This window comes from Alligator mississippiensis, chromosome 13 (genome assembly GCF_030867095.1).
Source record: "Alligator mississippiensis isolate rAllMis1 chromosome 13, rAllMis1, whole genome shotgun sequence".
NCBI classification, from domain to species: domain Eukaryota; kingdom Metazoa; phylum Chordata; order Crocodylia; family Alligatoridae; genus Alligator; species Alligator mississippiensis.
Window position 1 is genome coordinate 51549729 of NC_081836.1, and position 21521 is coordinate 51571249.

Below are 21521 nucleotides of genomic sequence, written 5' to 3' on the forward strand. Positions count from 1 at the left end.
CTGATCTTATGATAATGGGATCATCCTACAGGTCTTAAAGAACAAACTTTGATGTGCCTGTATTTATGGTAGATAAAGGGTAGGCAGCTGAAAGGAAAGTTAATTTATTCCAGCACTATTGTGGGCAGGACTCTCTCTCAAGCCAAGAGAGGTAAGGCAGTTCTGCTCAGCTGGACCAATTTACTGAGCTAAAACATTATAATGAGGAGCCATATGGAGGAGCATATTCATATCACGCTGCCTGCATCTAGATGATGTTCAAAAAACTAGTGATTTGCAGCAACTAAACGTTTAATCAGTAGGGATGTCTTTTCATATTCAGAGCCAGGCATTTTGGGCCAAGTGTGATGTGACTTATAAGAAACACTGCAAATCTTCAGCAGAGCATGCTGTATACAAGATACTTTGCTCTTTCCAAGCCAGCCATCATTTCCAGCATCTTGTTTTTAGATTGCAATGATTAATGTTGGCCTACTGCTAAAATGACTTCATGAATATTTGGGCGTGAGGGCAGCTTTCCAGAAAAGTTAAGCCTCACAATACAACTGCTTCAGATAAAGGAAAAAAAAAAAGAGACTCAGACAGAGATTGAAGTTTACAGCACTAGGAAGCTATGGTTTCCTTTGGAAGGAGGACTATATACCTGAGAAGGTAAAAAAGTGAGCAGGGGAATAGGTTTGACATCCTTCTGGAATGCAAGTGTCTGCAGGCCAGAGCACTTAAAAAAAAAAAAAAAAAGACAAAAAATCCAACGGGTGAGTTAAGGAACTAAACCTGGAAGCCTAGCTCTTTGCACTGTAAACTCTATAAATAACAGAAAAGTAAAGTCATATAGCATCCAGGTCCCTGCTTGCCCCAAAGTTACCTTGTTTCCAAGGCCATTTGTGGTGTGAAATTTTCTACTGAGTGTGCTGCTCAGTAACAGTTTCTGCCGAGCTAAATGTCCCCTGAAAGCTGCCTGAAGCACAACAGTCGCCTAGCAGGGAAAGAGATGAATGGATGTTAACTCCCCGGAAAGATGGCAGCTACATATTAAAGCAGAGTCCCAAGGGAAGAAGCATTGTGGGAGAAATAACTATCTTCCCTGTGCCATGACAAGTATTTGATGCACATGCACTTCCATTTAATCAAGAGGCACCCCCAACCACTTCACATTTACTCTTCTGAAATCCAGAAGGTTCCCAACCCATAAATGATGGAAGAACCCCCGAGATGCACTACTCCACAGAAAATTTAATCAGGCAATCTACACATGATGGAGCCTGTCAAATGCAATTAAATTCTAGCTGCCAACATTAGCCCATATTTCACAGATACAGCTATGCACTCATGTTCCCATCTTAGATCCCATCTACCCAGCAGGCTTTGCTACTTAATAATATCATCAGAAACCAAATGAAGTCTGGCAGACATTCTGGTGATTCTGTCAAACAAAATTCCTTCCTCTCTGCTAAGGGTTTTATTTCTGAACTTGTTCTAAATAAAAGAATGCACCAAGAAGGTAGACTGACACATTTAGATCATGATTCTGCTAGAATTACACCTTCTGATTACTACCCACTTAAGGTCGTTTTTAAGTTTATTTTTATGCATCCAGTACAGTATTACATTCTACTATCAGAAAAATAACAGACTCGTACAATCCAGGATTTTATCACAATTAGGGCTGCTCAAATAGTTTCAATCAGAAACATATGGGGGATTTTTTTGACAAAGCACTAGGTTTTCAACTACATAGTGTTTTCCAAGAGTCCCTTTTTACCAGAGTATATACAGTTCTTGTAAAAAAAACCTTAAGTGCTTGAAAAATAATTTTATTAGTCTACTTGCCTCAGTTCCTCAGTGGAATTGTAGTTGTTTCCTCCTACCCCTGTATCCCTGTCGAGCTTGGCTCCTTCTCACATGCTGTACCAGGGCCAAGTAATCTCCTGATGCAACTGCCTCCCCTCAAAATGAAGGGAGTTTGTGGAGTATCATGTAACCAGCGAGCACACAGAAAAAATGAGAGCGTAATACCCCCAAACTAAAATTCCCCGTGAAGCAGCTTTTCCAAAATCAAAATATTTTGCTTTTCAATTTTTCACCCAGAAGTCAAAGTTTTTCATAAGAATACCTATTCTCGGATTAGCTCTGATTACAATGCATATGCGCAAAAGAAAAAAAATACGGAAAATTAAAAGCCTCCCTTACCTGCATGGGGATATAGAGCACTGGCAACAGCCAGTATAAATTCTATAACCTGGAGGCATTTGGTTTGATCTCAGAAGAATGCCATCTCCCAACAGTCTAGCTTGTCCACTGGGTGGGAGAGCTGCTCCTCTACAACGGAGGGGCTTTCAGGGGAGTTTGCAAAGTAGTCTGTAGCCTTCCCTATAGTTCTTTCACACCTCCAACCTCAAGATCTCCTGCCAAGCCTATATGCAGTCCCGGTGCAGATTTCACTGAGCAGGCAAGGCTTCAGTTCTGCACTGAACCACATAAACATACCCTAAACCCACAGACAGTAACACTGGACCTGAACAGGGCTTTGTACAGGCACAAAAGTACATTTATGTGGATGCTAATGTAGGGTTGGGCCTAGATTAAAAACTGTTTTCACCATAATCTTCCTTAGAGGCATACTTTAGGAGCTTAATGAAAAATATACAAAATGTAATGCCAATGGAGACATTTCCATCAAGCAACAGGCAAATGTTGTTCAATGGAAACTGTTGCTCCATGTGACCTGCTTCACATTCTCCTACCTAGAGGGGAAAATAGTGCCCTGGGAGCTTGCTCTGCTAGACTGGCCAACAAAGGGCCAGAGACCTGAGGGAAAAGGGCTGTCATCCTTCTGTCGCCACTTCAGCTTTGTTGCTAAAGAGAAATGAGCTCTGAGCTTACTAGCTGAGCTCCCCCTGGGTGAAGGACCTGTCCTGCCTGCCCCCACATATAGCAGTGAAGACCCATGCCAAGGATGAAGAGAAGGAGGGGCGGGAGTTGCTGGGATCTGGGACACTTTATGAGCTGCTTTTGCTCATGTGCTTTTTCTCTCCCAGCACATTCCTACTGTGTGCAAGTCAAGAGGTCAAGTTGAGTGTTTGTCTACACACCAAGTCTCAAAGAAAGAGGTGCTAAATGGCTCCTTGAAGATGCTTTGAAGGCTGTTTGGGAAAAGGGAGTAGGTCATGACATTTGCTGAGGCACCCCTGGGCAGCAGAGATCAGCTCAAGAGTCCCCCTGCAGGAAGTAGCTGGGGGAAAGAGGGGTGGTGTAGAGAGCAGTCCATCCTGGCCAAACACACCACTCTTGTGTGTAACGTGTCATACATTCAAAATTAAAGGATAATACAAACAAGCCACAAAGATATTTTGCATTTAACAAGCAACATCTCTGTGGCTAGATCATCATGTTTTGTGACTCATTATCAGGAGATAGACTGCTTGAACATGTGGCGTGTCATAACTTATTGCTAGGTGTGGAGGCGAGAAACCCCCACAGGCTTCAGAAACACTGGGGGCAAACCCCGGCATCCCCAAAAGGGGAAAGGAGAGCCACCCAAGCCCCGGGGAACTCACCCCCCGGATGGGCTGGGGAGGAGTGAGAGCTACACGAGCCGACGTTTCGCTGGCTCTTCAAGCGGCTGCTGCCCGGGCGGGGCAGCAGCCAGCTGATTACGGCAGCTGAAGCCACCACTTCAGGGAATTTAAAAACCCCACCGGAAGCTGACAGTGGGGAGGAAGCCAGCTTGGAGAGTGCTGGCCAGATGGAGGCTTCATGCGCCGGCAACAGCAGCTCTGGAGGCACTGTCCCGCAGCAGAGGAACGGGAGCAGTGGCTGGCACCAGACTGGGGACGGGCAGTTCCCAGTCCCTCGACATTAAAAAAATCCAAAGTGGTGTTCCTCTCGGGGAGGACGCCTGGCACCTGAGGCTCAGATCCCTGAGGCGAGGGATTGAAGCTCCAGGTGTAATCTGCATCCGGATGGCGGCCCGGATTATTAGTGGCAACACTGGACCCCACAGTCAAGGGGTTGACGCCTGGTCGGGGCAAAGACCTGAATACCCAAGCAGTTGCCGAGTGGACAGGGTGTAGGGGAGGCAGAGCCCTAAGGAACACCGTAGTACACCCATAAGTACTCCATCTCTAGGACAAGAGGGGAAGAAAACACCACTGAACCCCCTCCTTCTTTATCATAAAGTCGTGGCAGGCAAGTTGGGGGACCCCGACCATGAGGCAGAGCCATATTCACAGTGCCTACTTGGACCATGACACTAGGGATCTACCTAACTTGAAGAGCTGGCCAGCCAATTTCACAGGGAGATCCCAAGGCCAATCACTATATTTCACAGGCTGATCATGGCAGGGCCCTCCCTTGGCTCTGATTAACTGAGGGGCTCAGGTGGACTCACCCCTTGCTGCTGATTGGCTGTGAAGCTGTCTGTTTTGTGGCCTTTCCCCTCATTGCCAGTTGGTGGAGGGATGAGGCCATGTGATGGGCAGTCCTCTCTGCCAATCAGCAGCATGGGGCAGGGATGGTAGCCACCTTGGGCTGCCCTTCATGCAGGCAGCCCTTCTCTCCCTGCCTAGTGGGCTGTGCAGACAGGCTGCAGCACCTGGAGAATTGCTGGCTCCCTCTGGGGAGCCAGAATTTTATTTTCAGTAAGTTTTCTTCTCCCCCCTGCCCAGATTTTGTGGGCAATGCCAGATTTGTGATTTCTGTGAAATCACGATTTTGGCAGGTCCCTACTTACAGCTCTGTTAACATATTAATTATACTTTAAATGTAAAGTCTGATCGTAGTTTCATTGGAAGACGCAAATACACTTCTTAACAAGGACCGTTTCCATTTTGAGTTTCTATCTCTTTTTGTTCTTTCTTCAGGCACGGCTCTTTATAGGAAGACTGTAAGAATTATTTTATTTTCCTATCATGGGAAAAGCCTCTATTTCATACCAATTTTCTGAAAACATTAACCTTACAGCAAAGGAAAAAATATAGAAAATTTGAGACCAAAAGATGAAAGTTTAATAAAGTTATTAACTAAAAATAGGATGCCAGAATGTAAATCATTACACAACCCTAATTCATGCTATAGCAATCTTTACTACTTTAGCTAGAAAATTCTCTCTCCTAATAAAATGTCCCTAAAAATTGCAAAACACTTGGTTCTATTTCAATACAAATTAAGCCTGATTTTATAACAAAAATAAAATAACAATAAACTCACCTCATCCAAGGCAATTTCTTCTTTCTGAAAAGGGAAAACATCTAATTACAATCACAAGTATTTGTGACATTTCTTAAATAAAAGATATCTACAAAAAGTCTCTCTTCTTTTTTTAAATGTAGGCACGAAAAAAGCAACCCAACAATTTAAAAAGCTCAGGAACAGTTTTTTGAAAATGGCAGTTGTCTTTTTTGGTGCTGGTTTTTTGTTTAGTTGGACAGAGATTATTATATTTCTCTATATGTTATCTTGGATATGACGCAGTGTGTATTTTGTTTGCTCATAAAAACAAAGGTATTATTTTATTTTGTTCTTCTGCACAAGCTGGGTTAAATTTAGACCAAGGAATATCCAGAGTTGCTTAAAGAGCTGCTATGATGATTTAAGTGTGACAAAGTCAAATCTGTCAACCATACTGTGTTACAAACATCACATACCTATGGTATTGTCTGGCATGAACCTGGTGTGGACATACCATTTACTGCTTTCAGAAATGCTCTGTCATGGAAAAGAGTCCCAACATTGTTTTATGCCACCTGTGGTTCTGCCATGTGAAGGACATCTTAACTCTACTTCTTTCCCTTTTCTCACCCTCTAAGGCACTTGTATCCAAGTCATGTATATAAATATCATATTTTCACATACGCAACATGCCTTGGAATAAGACATGCACCTTGTTTTTGTATAATGAAGAAAAAAAATCTTCTTTGTAGTAAGTAACTGAGTAGCAGCAGCTAGGGAGCCAAGCCAGCTCACTACTCAGCTCCCTGTGGACTGCTTAAGTGGCAGAAACTGTAGTTACCGTATTTCCTCATATATAATGCACACTCCAATTGTAAGCAGCTGTTTTTTGAAAAAAAGGCATGGGTTGTATGTAAATTTTTATTTAAAAGTTGATGTAGATTTTTAAATAACTACATTCTTGTACTTGGCACCGCTCTATATTAGCCTTGGCAGATGCATGCATCTTCAACCCTTTATTCAATTAAGCCATGCTTGCTCCCAGCAAAATGTATATTTTCTATGAGAAAGCCAGCAAAGGTTCCAGATAAGAGTGACCCTGGAGAGGGAAGGGATGGGGGCTAAGGGGAAGACATTTAATATAAGCTGAAATCAGAGCTCATCAGTAGGTTACTCTATACCCCAAAACAAGGGTGAGGTAGAAGGATATAAGGAATTCCTCTGTCCAGTTAGGCAACTTTCACCTTCTTTCTGTACATCTTCCACTGTCTCTGGATGAGTTTGGCTGATTGCTCTTTTCTCTGGCTGTCTTTATCCACAAGAAAGGAGGCAGATGAAGGCTGCAAGAGTGAAACACTTACATTTAGTGTACAAGTTAGGTGGGACTGCTAGTCACTGATATATGATTTTTTTTGGACAGGTTATAAAAATCAGTCACAAGTGACTGGATAAAGAGAAGCCAACAAAGACAACCACTACTTTGCAGGAAGGAGTTGGGGAATGGAGAAGAAAATCTGAATTTTGAAATATATCTATCCTTAATGTATTCAGTGCATCATACGGGCAATTTTCAGAGTGCAAAACACTCCTCAATCTGTATTAATTGTGAAGTGAATGTGGAATTAGAAAGCTTTTAATTTAAATCTCCAAAGATCTGTTATTCTACGTATTTCTAAGGCAACCAATCCCATAGTGTTGACTACCTTCATATTGAAAAGTGACATATTGCAATACTATAGACTAAGAATTAATGTCAAGAGGCCAGATTTCACTGCCCTTTCACAGGTAAAACTCACATTAATTTCCACTGGGAATCTTCCAAGTGTAAAGGCTTGCAGAATTGGTCCCACATTAATTTGTTTAAGCTTACTGATAAGCTGGCCATCATGCGACACTGACAGAAAAGGAGCCCTGTGCACATGATCACAATCCTGTTTCTCTGCCACAAACAAATAAGCTAATTGGAAACAAAGGACAAGTAAGGACAAAAGCCAACAGTCTCTATCCTGGTTACTACCTCCTGTTCTTAAAGTAGAATTATGTACACTGTCTCAGGCAAAATAACCCAGTTGGGTCCATAGCATATGAACTCTTTCATTTTCTAGATAAATTCAGCCTTAATTTTTATATCTATTGCATGCAACTATATACTGTGAAAATATTGAAAGATTTCTTTCTGGCTGTAAACTTAGGAACACAATCCTTGGCTGAGGCACAAACATTGGAGAAAGACCTCACAAGGGAAGTAATCCAAGAAGCTATTAAAAATCTACTACCAGGCAAAACGCCTAGACCAGACAGCCTGCCTGTACATTTTCATAGAAGCTGCCCAAGAGAGATTAGTCAACCATTATTAGTCATGTTCAACTATGCCCACCAAATTTACTTATTTGCAGACTCCCTTAACTTGGCCATGCTAGTTCCATTTAAAAAAACTCAATAAAGACCCAGTGTTGCAGTTCACATAAACCTACTACATAGACATTAAACCCCTTGCCAAATAGCTAGCAATGCAATTATACAGCAAAAGAGAAAGCAGACACTATTATAACCCATGGCTTTTATTGGGAAGGACCACCCCCTTCAGTTTAGAAATAATTAAACACAGACTGTCAATATTTAATGCAGTCAGAACGGTTGCGAAAATCCAACAGCGTAGTCACAAAATCAATTTCTTTACCTCACTCCCACCAACAAACTGTAAGTGGAACACTGAAAATCCGATCTAATTCGCTCTCCTACCATACATTTTACATGGACAAAAAATATTTATTTTATGCGAAACCTGAGAAGAGCCCTTTCCAAAAGGCCTATTTATATTCTTAAAAAAAAAAAAAGAGTTATATACATGTAAGTTGACAGTTGGATCACATTTTATTCAAAACTACAATGTAATTATTAAAGTTAGGAACACAGGGATTATTAAAAAAAACAATAATTCCTATGTGAAAGAGCAGTACACCTCCTTGGAGGCCAACATCAGCTCCAAAAAACAGACAACTTGAAACCCTCTGGGTCAAGTTGCAGGGGGGGCATGGTGAGAGAGACCTAACTGTAGGCGTATACCACAGACCACCAAAGGGGGAGGAACTCGATCTGGAGTTCACCTGAGAATTGACCGAGGCCGCACGTGCACGTGACCAGCGTTCCCTCTAAGCTGTGTGGCATGCACGGCTGTGCAGGAGTGTTCATGCCACACTGCCAGGCGTGCTTGCACAGCCATGCACGCCGCGCAGCTTAGAGGGAATGCTGCAAGTGAAATGGTCATCATGGGCGATTTTAATTATCCAGACATCTTCTGAGAGGAACACTCAGCCAAGTTGGATCAGTCACGATCCTTCCTGACCTGCGTTGAGGAGTTCTTCCTGACTCAGGAGGTGCATGAGCCAATCAGAGGTTACACTCTGCTAGACGTGGTCCTGGCCAAAGAACACGACCTTGTGACCAACTTAAATATAGAGGGAAGTCTGGGCAACAGTGACCACGAAACCATCGTGTTCACTGTCCAATGTAAGGCAGACAAATTGGATAGCAGAATTGAAGTCTTGGACTTCAAAAATGCAAATTTCAACAAGCTTAGGTCATTAGTAGGGCAAGTGCTGCGGGACCAAGGACCGAAGGTGAAAGGTGTGCACAAACAGCGGTTGTTCCTTAAGGACATGATCCCTGAAACACAAAAGAAGTCCATTCCCACATGGAGAAAAGGTAACTGAAGGGCTGGGAAGCCCTTTTGGCTAAACAGGGAAATCACAGTCCTCTTAAGAAAGAAGAAAGAGGCTTATAAACAATGAAAGTTTGAGGCGGGCCCCAAGAAGGACTATTCCATGACGGCTCACATTTGTAGGGAACAGATAAGAGAGACTAAAGCAGCAACTGAACTTAGATTAGCAACAGTAATCAAGGACAACAAGAAGTCCATCTTTAGGTACATAGGGAACAGGAGGAAAACAAATGGGAGTGTGGGGCCATTGCTCAACAACTCAGGAGAGCTGGTTACTGGTACCTAGGAGAAAGCTGAACTCCTGAATGACTACTTCGCCTTGGTCTTTCACTGGACCAAGGGAAAAACCATGCCAGGTAGAGTAGAGTATGAGCACAGTAGGAATAATCGCCTTCCTACTATTGCTATAGAATTGGTGTATGACCACTTAAAAAAATTAGATGTATACAAGTCAGCAGAACCAGACGATCTTCATCCAAGAGTGCTGAAGAAGCTGGCCAAAGTCATTGCAGAACCCGAATGAAACTGTTCCACAACTCGTGGCACTTTGGAGAAGTCCCTGAGGACTGGAAGAGGGCCAGTGCTGTGCCCATTCACAAGGGCAGGAGGGAGGACCCGGGTAACTATAGGCCAACCAACCTAGCTTCCAGCCTGGGGAAAATCCTAGAAAAGTTCATCAAGGAGTCTATCTGTGATAAGCTTGCAGAAGGTAAGATTCTGGATGATAGCCAGCATGGCTTCGTCATAGGCAGGTCTTGCCTTACCAACCTCATCTCTTTCTATGACCAGGTAACTCACCACCTGGACATGAGAGAGCAGATTGACATTGTATATCATTGGATGTGGGGGCGAAGAGGTCACTGGCCAAGTTCACAGATGACACCAAGTTATGGGGGAGCGTGGTCACGCTTGAAGATAGGTTACAGATACAGGTGGACCTAGACAGCCTGGCAAATTGGGTGGATTGGAACCTGATGAAGTTCAATGTCGAGAAATGTAAAGTGCTCCACCTTGGGATGAGCAACCCCCTACACACCTACAGGCTTAGCCGCACCAAACTGGCTAGCACCACGAATGAAAAGGACCTGGGGGTAATAACAGACTACAGTATGAATATGAGCCGGCAGTGCGATGCTGTAGCAAATAATATTCTGGCGTGCATCAATTGATGCATCTCCAGCAAAGCCAAGGAGGTGATTCTTCTGCTGTACTCAGCACTGGTAAGACCACAGCTGGAGTACTGAGTCCAGTTCTGGGCACCACACTTTAACAAGGACGTGGACAAGCTTGAGAGAGTCCAAAGAAGAGCCACCCATATTATCAGAGCCTTAAAAGGCAAGCCATACAAGGAAAGGGTGAGGGATCTGGGACTCTTCAGCCTGAGGAAAAGAAGGCTAAAAGGGGACCTGGGAGCAGCTTACCACTACACTAAGGGAGTACATCAAGGGCTTGGTGAGCAACTGTTCACCAGAGCACCCGAGGGGAAAACCAGGAGTAATGGCCACAAACTCCTGAAAGATCAATTCTGGGTCAACTTTAGGAAAATCTTCACAGTCAGGGTGTCCAGACTGTGGAATAAGCTCCCTCCAGAAGTAGTGCAATCACCTACCCTGGAAATCTTCAAGAGGAGACTAGACAGTCACCTTGCTGGGGTCACCTAACCCCCTCCCCCGCAGTTATCTTTCCTGCTTGGTGCAGGGGGCTGGACCCGATGATCTTCCAAGGTTCCTTCTGGCCTTACATTTTATGAATTTATGGACCAATCTAGAAGCCCAAGGCCTGTATTTTCAAGCAGTGGACAGATACTGGTCAAAACTGCAGTCTCTGGGGGGGTTTTAAAGCTAAAGTTACTTGGAATTCAAGAAATCATCCAACATTCAGTGTACAATATAGTCTAAAAACTGACCTCTCACAATGTCATTATATCAAAAATCGTCATTCTCCTGTTGAGTAGGAAACGATTTTTCATATATGCTGCTATATGTATTAATTGTGAGGCATATTTTCTAGTACAAGGTGATCAGAACCACCAGTAATTCCAGTTACTGGCAAATTCCTTCACTCCAGCTTTTTAACTTCATATAATGGATCTTTTCGCTGCATACAAGTATTGCACAACTCTCACAACATCATAGAAGCACATATTAACACCAGAAGACCTTTTTAGGTACTACAGAACACAAGATTGTACCTTGTTTAGAGTTTCTATGGGTTCATCTCCCATTTGTCTCCTGTCTTGCTCAGGTTTTGACTCCAGTTCTCTCACTTGCTCTGTAAGTCTCTGGATTTCTTCCCTACATTTGGGAGAACAGAGTTACTTGTAGAGAGAAATTATCTGTTGTCCCATGCATGTTCTCATAGTGAGATATGGAACAGATGCTCAAAGAGTAACAGTAGTAGGTTAAAATCAGCAAGAGCCCGAAGTCACAAGTGTCAATGATATTTTAACGGTATTAATAATGCCTCTGGATACAACTCACTGACCTATACATAAAAAGATAGCAGCAAATGTCTGTGATTTACTTTGACTTGCCACTAGTTTCTGATAGCTGGAACAAGATCCCATTTTTTTGCCTCTGCTGATTCTACAGGAGTCTGCATGGAAGGGTAAGGTTACGCAACCCTCAGGATGGGTGCCAGTGTGTGGCACACAAAAGCATTTTGCTTGGCATGCGCACCTCGGGGCAGATGGTGGCGAAGAGGCTGAAGCTGTGCTGCCACAACAAGGATCGGGTCCCTCGCGGCTCCCCCGCCATCCACCCCTGGCATGCCAACATCTTATACATCAAGGTTGTGGGTGTTTTTGGCACTCTGCCCAAAAACGCTAACAACCCCTAGTCTAGAGCCTCGCTTTTCATAAGAAACATTAAGAACACAAAAGTCATCCAGCCCAATACATCAACTTTTATGGATTATTTTAAACCAGCTCTTGTGCTTTTCCACCACATTCCTTTGTCTTTCATTTCCCTCAGACAGAGACCCTTATTGACACTCCATATCAAGATACCTTCCCCAGTAGCCTATTCCAAGATCATCATCATTTAGGCAAAACAGTTCTGTCCAGACACCTCATTTACTCCTGCTTCCTGAGTCCTGTGTGACTTCCTGCTGGATTTTGAACTGTGGAATATGCGAATGGTATCATACCAAACCTTATCAGTTTCTTTCAGAATGAGAAAGATAGCTCTGTTAAGATACCTTAAAGCCTCTTCTTTTTCACTCTTCTCTCTCCCCTTCTCTTGCAGGTTTTGTAGTTCTTGCTCCATTTCAATCTTTGCTTGCTGTAACAGCTTCACCTCTGAACTGTATGGATATTGGAAAATCTAAGCACCCAAGCAAATATACAAAATGTATATTTCTGCAAGATACAGGAATCGTTTACTATTTAAAAATTGATATCACTAAATATTATCTTTTTTGTTTAAAACTGTAGTAATTACCTATTTTAAATAAATATACATTTGACCTTTTAACAAACACTATGGCAATGGCTTTAAGATGAGAAAGGACCTCTTGAATGCTATGGGAAGAACTTACAGCAAAACTGAAAAAGGTTCAAAGATGAATAAAAGTCATGATGAAATATTGTGAGTTTGAACATTTTTTTAGAAATATGAAGTTTCTATTTTTGAGGATCAAATCTGCCTTTTGCTTATAGAGGCATTTTACAAGTTATTATGACAAGTTAATTTTAAAAGACTGTTCTGGAAAAAAGCTTCTAATTTTCCAGTTTTATTTGAAATTGGGAAATCCTCTCACAATCTGGTGTAAAATATTTCACAAGTGCAGAGACTATGCTTATTAGCTGGACTTACTCTTTACTGGCCAGCAGACTCTGAAGTGTGCTTCTGTCACCCTTAAGTTGCTTTACCAGCACTCGGAGTCGCTCACACTCTCTAAGGTAGTCAGGTTCCTGAGAAGCTGGTTGATCCAGCTGTACAGAAGCTGAAGGTGGCAGAGCAGATAACGGTGACGTGCCATTTTCCAATGACAACAATGACATGTTCTCCAGCTCATCCACTTTCTAGAAGTTCAGAAAAAACAACTGGATATGTGTTCTGCTCCTGTGACACAGGGGAGATTTATCTGGTGTGATTTCAACTGAGCTATACCAATTTACATCAGTTGAAGCTATGTCCCAAGCTAGGAGCAAGGAAGGAAAAGCAGGATCAAAAGGAGATTAATCTTAAAACTGTACCTATACAAATGAAATGCATTACAGCAAGAGAGGAAAAGTGCAGATGTTAACATGTGTGAACCAGAGTGGGCCAAGCTGCTGCCTGGAAGGATAAGGCACTATAAGCACAGAGATCAGTGACCTTATATTTTCTGTTCTAGCAGTGATAAGATGGCCATATGGTGCCTGACACTCACTTTTTCCAGTTCTGAAATCCGTCTCACCAGCCTCTGTCTGCTCCACTCATTGTAATCTACAGAAGGGAACAAGGTTTTAAACAGGAAACTGGATTGGCGTGATAGAAAGCCTTAGAAAGAATGGAAGCCCCTGTCCATCCAGAAGGCCCATCAAGTACAAGACTGAAAACCCGCCTTTGAAAGGCTGCCTTGAAAGACAGAAGGACCTTAAGATGTCTAGCATCTTACACAAAGCACTTCAGAATTCAGATTATACCATTCATATCAGTCCAATATATATATGTGAAAGATGGAAAACAAAGCTTTACTGTGGATGTTTTGTTCCTCCAGACTCTTTGAATAAGAAAAGCACAAGCACATGGCTGGCAGACAAGATTCTGCCCTCAGGACCCTTTTCTCTCTCTGAATTAACAAGGGGATGTGACCCACAGCTGCCTGCCACAACTCAGTGATAGGGAGGGAGCTGGAGTGACTCTATGGAAGAAACCCACATTTGACTGGGTCCACCACCAGCACAAGTCACAGCCCAGGCTCAAAGGAAATTCCTTTAGAGCTTCAACCCATAGTGTCAAGCTCCTGCCTACTCATTCCCTGATTCACAAAGCCAATGTAGGGGTGTTCCTCTGTCCCTTCAGAGAACAGCAAGTATAAGAAGAAACCCACAAAAAAATGGGAAGAAGAAGAACAAAGGAACTCCAAAGAGAGTTGGCAAAACATGTCCAAGATGAGAATGCAAGCAAGATGAAAGAGAAAATTCACAAGGCGACAGGGTAGAAGAGAAGGGGGAAATGGCCCAGGTAGGAATGCATGGGGCGGTTATAACACAGGGAGATGACACATGCATTTGCTTTTTCAGAACTGAATTCAGTGAACAGTCTCTCATTACAACAGTTATGTTGCTAGCTACAAAATGCATTCTTGCGGTTAGATGAGATTGCAAACTTTGCCTTTTGCCAGCAACTCCTAGTCGACAGACACAAAATTAAAAGGTAATTCAGCCCATAACAAAATCAGAATTAATCTTTGGGATAAAGGACTACTCATTGCCCATTTTCAAGAACACCTCTGCAGTGCCTCCAGCAGCTTTATCCATACTGCCATGCAGTCTTTCTGAACCCTGCTGTCTCCCATTTGTGTTATACATATCAAAAGTCTAACTCCCTAGCCCCCAGGCTTTTTGGCACATACTTTTCCTTTTCCTGCAAGCAGGGGAGCTGCTCCGTGTTTGCCCTAGATCTGCTTTCAGGCTTCTATTCTCTTCCTGCAGCTCTGTGATGTTCTTAGTTAATCTGAGGACAGCAGCATTAAGCATTTTCAGCCGTTTCTGGGTCTCTTTGCCCTCTGGAGGGGACCTGTATTTGGAACAGGAGACAACAGCAGGGGTTCAGATCCAACACACAGCACAATGAAGCAGAACCATAACTTGGACAATGCACACATGCCCATAAACAAGTTGGAATTAACAAACAGAAGGGTGGATGAGAAACAAGAAACCAGTCATTACAAATAAAATATCATTTTCAGCTATGTTATTACAGCCTTCACAGCTACATGAAGTTCTTTTCTCTTTCAAGGAAAACCCCAGACAAGTTTTTCACTTAAGTTTTTCAAGTTTTTTTGCTTTAAAAGATGTGAATTTGTGAAGCACCTCTAAAATTGAACCAGACTTGGAGAATGCAGATGGTACTGGTAGCTCCAGGAAACAGAAGAGCCTATAATGTATTTAAAGCCTCCAAAACTAGATTGTATTGCTGCCACTTTGCCTTGTTTTTAATTGTTCTAATGGAAAAGAGGGAAAAATTAATTTTAGCTCTTTAGAGGTTGTAAAATTTGTTTGTCAGCACTCAATCACATGGAACAGCTGCTTTGCACTGGTATGGGCAAGACCCAACTGAACAGCAACCAGCCCAGGCAAACAGTGCTTAGAAGCAGTGACAAACTCTCTATGGTCTTTATGTGATGCGTAACAGCAGAACCGTAAAATAACTTGTGCAGAAACTACACATCCCAACACAATGGAGGCCTACTAGAGAGAAGGGAAGACTGTCTTTGCTATGGGATACTCAGAATGAAAACCTAGGCCCACTCCACACCTGGAAACCTGTTAAGGAAAAAACAAATCAACCAAAAAAAACCAAACACAAAACCTAACCGAACAAAAACCCCACAGCTATGAAGGGATATTTAAAGGATTGTCTCAGATAGAAAATGAGGAATGACAGGAACGGTTGCTCCCAAAGTAAAATAAAATCGAGAGGCAGATCTGAAGAACAGGCCAGACTGAGGAGCTGGAGGCTTCCCGGCTTTGGACACTGAACCCTCTGTTACTAGAGAGAGTTAATTTTTGAAGAAACAAAAACACAGCAAATAAAACGGCTTAGTCCTGCTAGGCCTACAGCTCAAGGGTAGGCTGAAATATTCATTTTTATATTCCACCCACATCGAAAATGCAGGAGCATTTATAATTCAGAAAAGACAGGACTAACAGCACTAATCTGAGTCAGGACTAATGCTGACATGCATCATATAAGAAACTCTCTCACACAGCTCTTCCAGTACACTACAGCTCTGACCTTCAGCAGCATTTGCTATTCCGGTTTTTGGCCTCTTGAGGAAAGACTGACAATTGTGCAATCAAGAGAGACTGCCCTGACCATTGTCTTTTGGAGCCAGAACAAATGAGTACAGGAAGAGACCTAATGATTAATTTTCACCTGTAACCTACATCAACTGTGATGGCTTTCAGCAGTAAAAGGCGAGTCTGTTGTTAACTCACTGAGTGCCGGACCCAGGAGAAATAAAAATATTTCTTTTTTTAAAGAAAATATTTTTCTAAAAGTAATAAACTATATTCCAGTTTTTAATTCATAACAGAGGAACACAAGGAACTTACAGAATGACCCCCAAAATAATTCTAGTAAATTTCCTTTGGTTTAAACAACTATGCCAGGGATTCCAATGATTTGTTGCATTTAAAGCAGATTCTAGGAAGCACAGGCACATTGTGAGTGGGTGTGATATCAGCTTTGAAAGTTAGTCTTTCTTATCATAGAAGAACTCTGCCACCGCCTTCTGAGTGGCTGCACTAGTGAGTTTGCCCTCTTACTGTAACTTTACTTATATGTTATTTGCTTTCATGATATATAGTCTTACACTGATACTCAGAAAACCACCTCAGGTGACTTGAACTCCTTGTCTTCCTTTTACTAAAAAGACCTTTTGCAAATGTCTTTAAGGAAGTTTCCATCATTCTGTCCTACCTCTGAATCTTTATCTTCATTTCTATAATCTCCTGGGATATTATCTGGACAAATTTGAATTTAGAGTTATATCTCTTCCTTGAAACACAGGTGCTTCCAGAACCTATTGCAACTCTACCTACCAGCTAAATTGGCTATCATGATTTTTTCTTCTATTTTTTTTTTTTTTTTTTTAATAACAGGGGTTTAACCATTATTTATAATCGGTCAGGTAGAAGCAAGCATTATGTAAGCTTCCCTGGCAGAGCCTGGTAACCTCAGGCATGACCTGCAACATTCCCCACCATCCTGTTACTATTATAACCCTGGTATTAGACTTCTAAAACTTGCAGTTGTAGCAAATTATGTCATAGCTACATGATGTGAAAAACATCTGAAGAGATCTAAGCTGATGCGAGAATACCCATTTTGCCTATGTCTTAAATTTGACTCCAGGCCAAGTGAAAGATAAACGGTACATTTATTCATTAACCCACTCTATCACAAAGAGTGCATCTTTGCAGCAACTGAAAGCACATGATTCTTTGGTTACCATGGGCAAGGCAGTTAAGGTCTTGCTAAATAACAAAACTGATTGTGCTCTGCTCCTCCTTCTGCATTGCAATGAAGCTACTGGATGCTGTCTACTGGAAAGGGTCAGAGCAAATCTGCTTGTGCCCTTGATTCTATTCAGGGACTTCTGAACATTGATGAAAGGAGGCCTCTGTTTGACAGCCTCGGGACTGAAGGACTGAAGAAGACACTGATCCCATCTCTCTTCAATGGTGGGCTGCGACTTCCTCATGATGTATCTTACTACCAAGTCTTATTCTTAAACTCTCCACAAAACTGGTTTCTAAAAGGCACAATCCTATTCCCACTGAAGATGCAAGTCTTTATCATATCCCTACTGGACCTATTATTTCTTTCTTTCTTTTTTTCCAAGTATTAATTCTGTCTGTTCTGCTAATTCTTAGTTCAGTGGACAGGTTTACTATGTTGGTATTTAGATTTACTGTAATTAGTGAGCTGCAGTTTGGATCCGGATTTGAGATTTCCAAATCAGTTCAAATGCAGTTCGGCTCTGAATCTGGATTTTGCTTAGCACTAGAGTTTTGATCCAGGCCAATGCCTAGGCATAATGCCATAGCATTTATTGTGAGTTATTCTCCAAATGTTCATATGGGAAGTGGGGCTTTATATAGATATTATTTTTTTTTTACTTGTCGCATTGATTTTTTATTAACCTCAGCTATGAAATTTTCCCCATCATACACTCATCTTCACCTCTCTTCATCAGGGTCAAGATTAGTACACTGGCCCATGAGACACCTTTCTATTCTACTACTACAGCATCTCGCAGGTGCTACCGCTATTCAGTCTTAAGTACACAGTTAACCAATGAATTAATTTTCATTCAAATGCACTTTCCTTTGGAAAGAGAATAATGGCCTCAGCTATGAATAATACCAAGTATCTAACAATTTCATAAGTAACGTTGGTATCAGAATGGGGACCGCCCGCAGATGCTGCTGGCCATGTTTGCGGTGGGGGGGGGGGGGGGGGGGGGGGGCGGGTGCTAGCGGTGACCACCTGCAGAAGCCAGCAGTGGCAGTCAATCTCAGTGCATCTATGCACTCAAATGATCTGGGAGAATTTTCCCAGGTTTGTTCTCCTGCTAGAGAAGCTTACCTAGAGCTACATGTACAGACATGCAAATGCTGAGGCTCTGAAGAGGCAAGAGCTTGCAGTGCTGACACTGCAACCAAGGAGGGGTCCTGTGCACACATCTCAGTATGCTCTGCAGTCTCACTTAATCTGCCTGGCAACAGATGGCAGCAGTGCTTGGCTAACCCAGACTGCCCATGGTCAGCCTGTGTTGTCAACCTGTACAGACATTTGTACTCCCAGGAGAAACTCTCCTGGAAGTGATTGAACATGGGTTCTTCCTAGGTTATTTTTCTCCTGAAGCAGCCATTTTTACTCTGGGATAAAAAGCTTTGACTTCTGGACACTCATGGCTTCTGGGAGAGCAATGACTTGAATGTCTGTATGAGGCCTCAGTATCTTTGTGAAGAGATGTTAAGACAACAGAATGCTTTCTTCAAACTAAGCAATACATTTTAATGTACAGTGAGAGAACGTTAGAAGTAATTGAAAACACAATGTGCTAAATCAGAGCAATCAAAAGCACAGCAATTAATTCTTAACACTTCTCCCCATAGAAGAAAAACCTTTCTTCTTCTCCCCACAGTTCAACTTCTTCACCGCTTACCACCCCACCCCCTCTGCTGCTGCTAGCGGCTGCAGGTGGTCCCCACTCGACGACAATAACACCATGGGCGGTCCCCGCTCACCGCCACAGTGCCCCCCATCGCAGGAGGCACCAGTCATTCACGTCTGAGTGTGTAGGCACAGCCTGGGGGTTTCTGATTTTAGAATGAGAATTTAAAACTATAACTGAGGTAGATGGCTTTGATTTTGCTTATTAACAGCCCATAATACACAGAGTGGAGATACCATGACAAGCACGCTGTGAAATCAATGAAGACCACAGGGGAAAACAACTCCAGAAACAATGAGATACAGCATTTTACACACAGTTGTTTGCCATCAGGCAGTATGTACACAAATTATGTACCAAACCCATATGCACGTTCATGTGCCCAAAAGAAAAACACATACTTTTTCCGCGCAGCCTCTGATTTTGCAAGGAGGGTTTGGAGACGATGAATCTGTAAAGTAGGGAAAATAGATTTCATTAATAGAAACATACACTTGGCATGGAAAGGATTTAGATGTACGGAAGCTCATGCTGCTAATGTAGTAAGCAGCATCTGGTAGGTCAAAATGAGAGCAAAATCCTTGGGTAATAGCACAGATAATGAAGCCTGGCAGAAAACAAGGGTAAGATCCTGTTAGCATTAATCCGTGTGCTCATGGCTGTATATTCATTTTATTACTTGTCTTGTTTAATTAGAACTGAATTTTTTCCTTTTCAGAAAGGCTTTCACAAGTGAGCCTGTTCCAAGTTTTTTTCAAATGTGACGTTCATGTACTGACAGGCGCTGGGAAATGCTAGGAAACCAATCTAAAATTGCTCAAGGTTTCTACCAAGATTCTACAATGGAGTTTCTCTTTCCCTATACAACAACCACATCCTTGCCCAACGTACCTCCTCATAGTAAGTCTCCATAGCAATCCTCATCTCTTCCAAATTTGTAGTCTTCACATCTGTCTGTAATTTGCTGAAAAATGAGGAATATAGCAGTAAAAACTGCAACCTTGGCAATGTACAGAGTTTACTAATCATTTATGGGATGGGTGTAAAAAGTTTAATAGTGGTTATAGTTGAATTCATCTTCTTCAAGGAATAGAAGAATTCAGTTCAAATGGGAGAAAGTAAGCGAAGGGATTGTAAAGCCTAAGTCAAAAACATTCCCTTGCCCCTCCAAAGGCATACTTGATAGTGTTATCTTTCTCTTTGCACTGCTGTTCCAGCTTGAGAATCTTCTGCTTTAATCCACTGATTATCTAGGCAAAAGAAAAAGACATATCTGATCAATCCTAGAAGAATGCCACTGTCAGAATTTTAACTTCCCCATAATCCCATTTGCTCTTTATAAATTTTATGTAGCCATAAATACTTAGTAGAATATGAATCATGACAAAACAAATTACAAGCAAGAGTGCTATCCTTCAAGAAAGACAGAAATAAACAAATCAGATGCCTAATTAGTGTGTTAAATGCAACTAAATTAAGAGTATGGTAAAAGCTGTGTTAACTGACATTTAAGTAACCAAAACACTCTATTAATCAGAATTTCTGGCTGGCTGGCTGGATGCAGGGGTTGGGGGGGGAAAGCTTGCACACAGTGGGGAAAATTCGCTGCCGCCACCACTCACCACGCTGCGCTGCCGCCACTCTGCATGCCCCCACCCCCCTACTCCACATTAGACCAAAACCCCCCTGCCCTCAGATAACTGGAATTTTTATATAACCTGCACCCCACTTACCCCACTGATGCCAGATAACAAAGCTTTTACTGCATTTACATATACTCTTCATAGAGAAACATGAAATCACTAAATAAAAACATAACCTCTTAAAATCCTATCCCTTCACTTTTATGGGTCATGGGAAAGAAATGGAGGACATAAATATACATTTACCTTGCTAAAATTAGGGCTGTAATAACAGGAAAAATACTGATGCAAACACATTCACCTAGAGAAAAAGGAAGGGTTTCTTAAGCTACTGTGAACCTTGGGTCTTTGTTACGGTTCTGATATCTGACAATAACAATGACGGCAGTAACCTAGTTTCCTAATTAAGCTGCATTCTCTCTTTCTATCTTTTTTATGTTTTTTCTATCTGTAAGAGTTCATTTTGAAAGGAGAAAGATTGAAGCTGAAGGTGGTGAAGCAATTACCCATCCAGTATCATTCTTCTCTGCCTGAGTCCGGACAAAGTCAGAGCCCTACATGAGAAGATAGACAAATCAACATGCTGCTTTGTTATATTCTTCCTCCTTTCTGCAGATATTTGTCTCAGCTTCCTGGTCAGGAACACTTTCTCACATATCTCCAAGAAGTTTCTATGCCGCCCATAGTGACTAAAGGCTTCTCGCTTATCCAGGCTCACCAGTCTTACAATACAGCATTCCTATTTGTTCTATAGCTGAGGAATTAGGACCACATCTGTCAGCTACTGCAGATGTACCTTGGCTCCCTCCCACCTTCAGGGATATTGTGCATTAAGTGCGTTTCCTGAGGGAAAGCTTAGCTTTAACATCCAAAATGGCAATCCTCTTCTCCTGAATAAATCCATCTACAAAATGACATGCATAAGTTGTCCTGAAACTGAACTTTTCTTTTCCAGGTCATAGGTGGGTAGGAATGATGCGCTCAAATGCGTAGAACAGAAAAGATCTAGTATCATCTGTCTCTTTCAAACCTAAGATCACCCTTCTTGCCATGGAGATACTTCAAGTAGAAAAACAAAGGGGACAGCCACC

At 42.2% G+C, this 21521-nt stretch overlaps 1 protein-coding gene and 1 long non-coding RNA gene across 4 annotated transcripts in view; one reads left to right on the top strand and one right to left on the bottom strand.

Annotated features, from left to right (window-relative positions):
- The window catches only part of IQCE (IQ motif containing E), a 45504-nt gene that overhangs the window by 14471 nt on the left and 9512 nt on the right, over positions 1-21521 (bottom strand). For all 3 annotated transcript variants that reach the window (XM_006260639.4, XM_059716569.1, XM_059716570.1), the window contains exons 8-19: positions 20937-20984; positions 19967-20037; positions 19679-19751; positions 19189-19238; positions 14453-14616; positions 13265-13320; positions 12706-12914; positions 12089-12193; positions 11082-11184; positions 6414-6509; positions 5209-5232; positions 866-976 (exon numbers count right to left, since the gene is read on the bottom strand). In XM_006260639.4, coding sequence (XP_006260701.2) covers positions 866-976; positions 5209-5232; positions 6414-6509; positions 11082-11184; positions 12089-12193; positions 12706-12914; positions 13265-13320; positions 14453-14616; positions 19189-19238; positions 19679-19751; positions 19967-20037; positions 20937-20984 — 1110 coding nt within the window. The remainder of the gene's footprint in view (positions 1-865; positions 977-5208; positions 5233-6413; positions 6510-11081; positions 11185-12088; positions 12194-12705; positions 12915-13264; positions 13321-14452; positions 14617-19188; positions 19239-19678; positions 19752-19966; positions 20038-20936; positions 20985-21521) is intronic.
- LOC109284948 (uncharacterized) lies at positions 17201-20975 on the top strand. Its single transcript, XR_002092588.2, has 3 exons — positions 17201-17288; positions 19506-19687; positions 20886-20975. It is a non-coding gene; the product is annotated as an uncharacterized LOC109284948 (long non-coding RNA).